Source organism: Scardinius erythrophthalmus, assembly GCF_964197995.2.
Source record: "Scardinius erythrophthalmus genome assembly, chromosome: 6".
NCBI classification, from domain to species: Eukaryota; Metazoa; Chordata; class Actinopteri; order Cypriniformes; family Leuciscidae; genus Scardinius; species Scardinius erythrophthalmus.
In genome coordinates, this window is record NC_138226.1 from 618702 (window position 1) to 621143 (window position 2442).

The window sequence follows — 2442 nt, forward strand, 5'->3', positions numbered from 1 at the left end:
CAATATGACTACAAAATCTATAATAATATTTGAATAAAGAATGAAGATGTGAACTCCACTCGGCTGGACGTCACGTTCACACACTACTGTGCTTGATCCCGTTATAAATACAGTACAAAGGAAAAAATATATGGAATTAAGGATCAAATCCGATCATACGTGTGATTGAAGTAACTTCAGTTCTGTAGCGTTACAGTAAATTAATGTTTATTGTATTATTTTAGAGGTGTGTGTCACCATGATGTTTAGTATGTGTGTGTGCATGAAAACATGCATCTTATACACTGGTAAACCACGGCGTTTTTTGATTTACTGGGAAACTATTTAGTTTGTCATAAAGGTTAAAAACTGATTGTAGCGTATTAACACCACTACAGTCGGCGAATTATACAGGATCTGTTTGTGTTACTGTAAAATTAGCAAAAGTGGAAGAAAAATGAGTATCATTTAGCGATGAAAATTTCATTCATAAATGACTAAAATAAGTCAAATTAAAATTAAAATATATAGCGTCTCAATTATACGAACACAATTCTCACAACTTAATTTCTTATGTTTAATCCACTTGAAAACTTGATTATTTCGTGTCAGAATTACATCATCCCATGATTATCATTACTGTATGTAATAAAGGTCTTTAACGTGATATTTCTAGTTATCTAATATGAACTTTCCTAAATTGAATGAAGTTCAGTAAACTAATATGAGGAATCTGCAGGACGGATGAACTTTAATACTCTAATATTAATATGAGCAATACTTGTCTGAACACTAATAATGATAAATATCTAGATATTGTGGTGTCCACTGATTGTATATTATCTGATGGATTCACTTCAGCATGAAGCACATTTCTAATGTAAGATTTGATGTTTTCTGTGTCATTTGCACTTCAATATGAGTTATTAATTCCATAAATCAGCTTCAGGTCTTAAAGTGTTTTAAGATTTTAATCAGTGTTTAACGCTCCGTCACGAGACGACTGGAGCGGATCAGAATAAACCACAGCCGTCAGGGGGAGTGTGTGTCAGAAACTTCAGCTTTAGTTCAGATTAACAGCAACTCTTCACAATCACTCCAACAGAGAAGAGTCCTATCAAATATTATATCACACTCAAAGCATGTATAAAAAACTCAGATAGAGAGAGAGAGAGAGAGAGAGACAGAGAGAGAGAACAGAGAGAGATAAAGATCATAAAGATTATATAAAAAAAAATCCATTTGTGCTCATCAGGAAAAAATAACAGTTTAAAATGAGAATTTACATTTCTGAGTGAGATATTAATGCAGAAATAATAAATCTACTTCTTTATGCTCTCTTATCAGCCTAGATCTCCTCTTTCATCCCTTAAACTCAAGTCGGTGTGAGGAAAGGCTCCGTACACACACACACACACACACACACACACACACACACACACACACACACACACACACACACAGCGCCCCCTGCTGGACAACTGTGCCGTTCATCGACTCGCTCCATCAGCACAGACGCATAATTCCCATCTTCCAATAATTTAAATGTACAATGTATGTACATTTAAATAGTATGTATATGTCTCTCACACACACACACACACACACACACACACAGCGTCTTTAAGCGCTCGAACACAGTCTGTGGTGATGAACACTGGTTCGTCTCCTGTTTCCCGGCGCTGATCCGCTGATGAAGAACTTCTGCTACTTCACCGACAGCAGGAGGTTAATCTGAGGAAGGAGGACAAGAAACACTCACTGTCCGTCCTTCACACACACTCACACACACACACTCACACACATACACATACACAATCACTGTCAATGTGCCTGGCAACACACACACACTCACACACACACACACACACACACACACACACACACACACACACACACACACACACACACACACACACACACACACACACACACACACACACACACACACACACACACACACACACACACACACACACAACCAGTCAAACGCTTTGGATCAGTAAGAATGTTTCTGAAAGAGTCTCTTCTGCTCACCATTATTATCAGTTCATATTTCTGTGAAAACTGTTGTGTACAATTTTGTTTTCAGGATTCTTTGATGAACAAAGTTCAAAAGAACAGCATTTATTTGAAATAGAATCATTTGTAACATTATAAATGTCTTTACTGTCACTTAAAGTCATCCTTGATAAATTAAAGTCTTAATTTATTTTATTTCTTTCCCCCAAAAAATAAAATAAAAATTATTACTGACCCCTAACTTTTGAACGCTAGTGTTTAATGTTACAAAAGTTTATATTTCTGAATAAATTCTGTTACTTTGAACTTTCTATTCATCAAATAATCCTGAAATAAAAATGTAAATAACTGTTTTCAACACTGATAATAATCATAAATGTTTCTTGATCATCAAATCCTCATATTAGAGTGATTTCTGAAGGATCATGTGACACTGAAGAC

General features: G+C 35.5%; 1 protein-coding gene across 1 annotated transcript in view; it reads right to left on the reverse strand.

Annotated features, from left to right (window-relative positions):
* Nucleotides 1-538: 538 nt before the first annotated feature.
* Nucleotides 539-2442, reverse strand: part of cog3 (component of oligomeric golgi complex 3) — a 34951-nt gene continuing 33047 nt past the window's right edge. Inside the window, exon 23 of the mRNA XM_081367994.1 lies at nucleotides 539-1713. Coding sequence (XP_081224120.1) covers nucleotides 1687-1713 — 27 coding nt within the window. The 3' untranslated portion in view covers nucleotides 539-1686. The remainder of the gene's footprint in view (nucleotides 1714-2442) is intronic.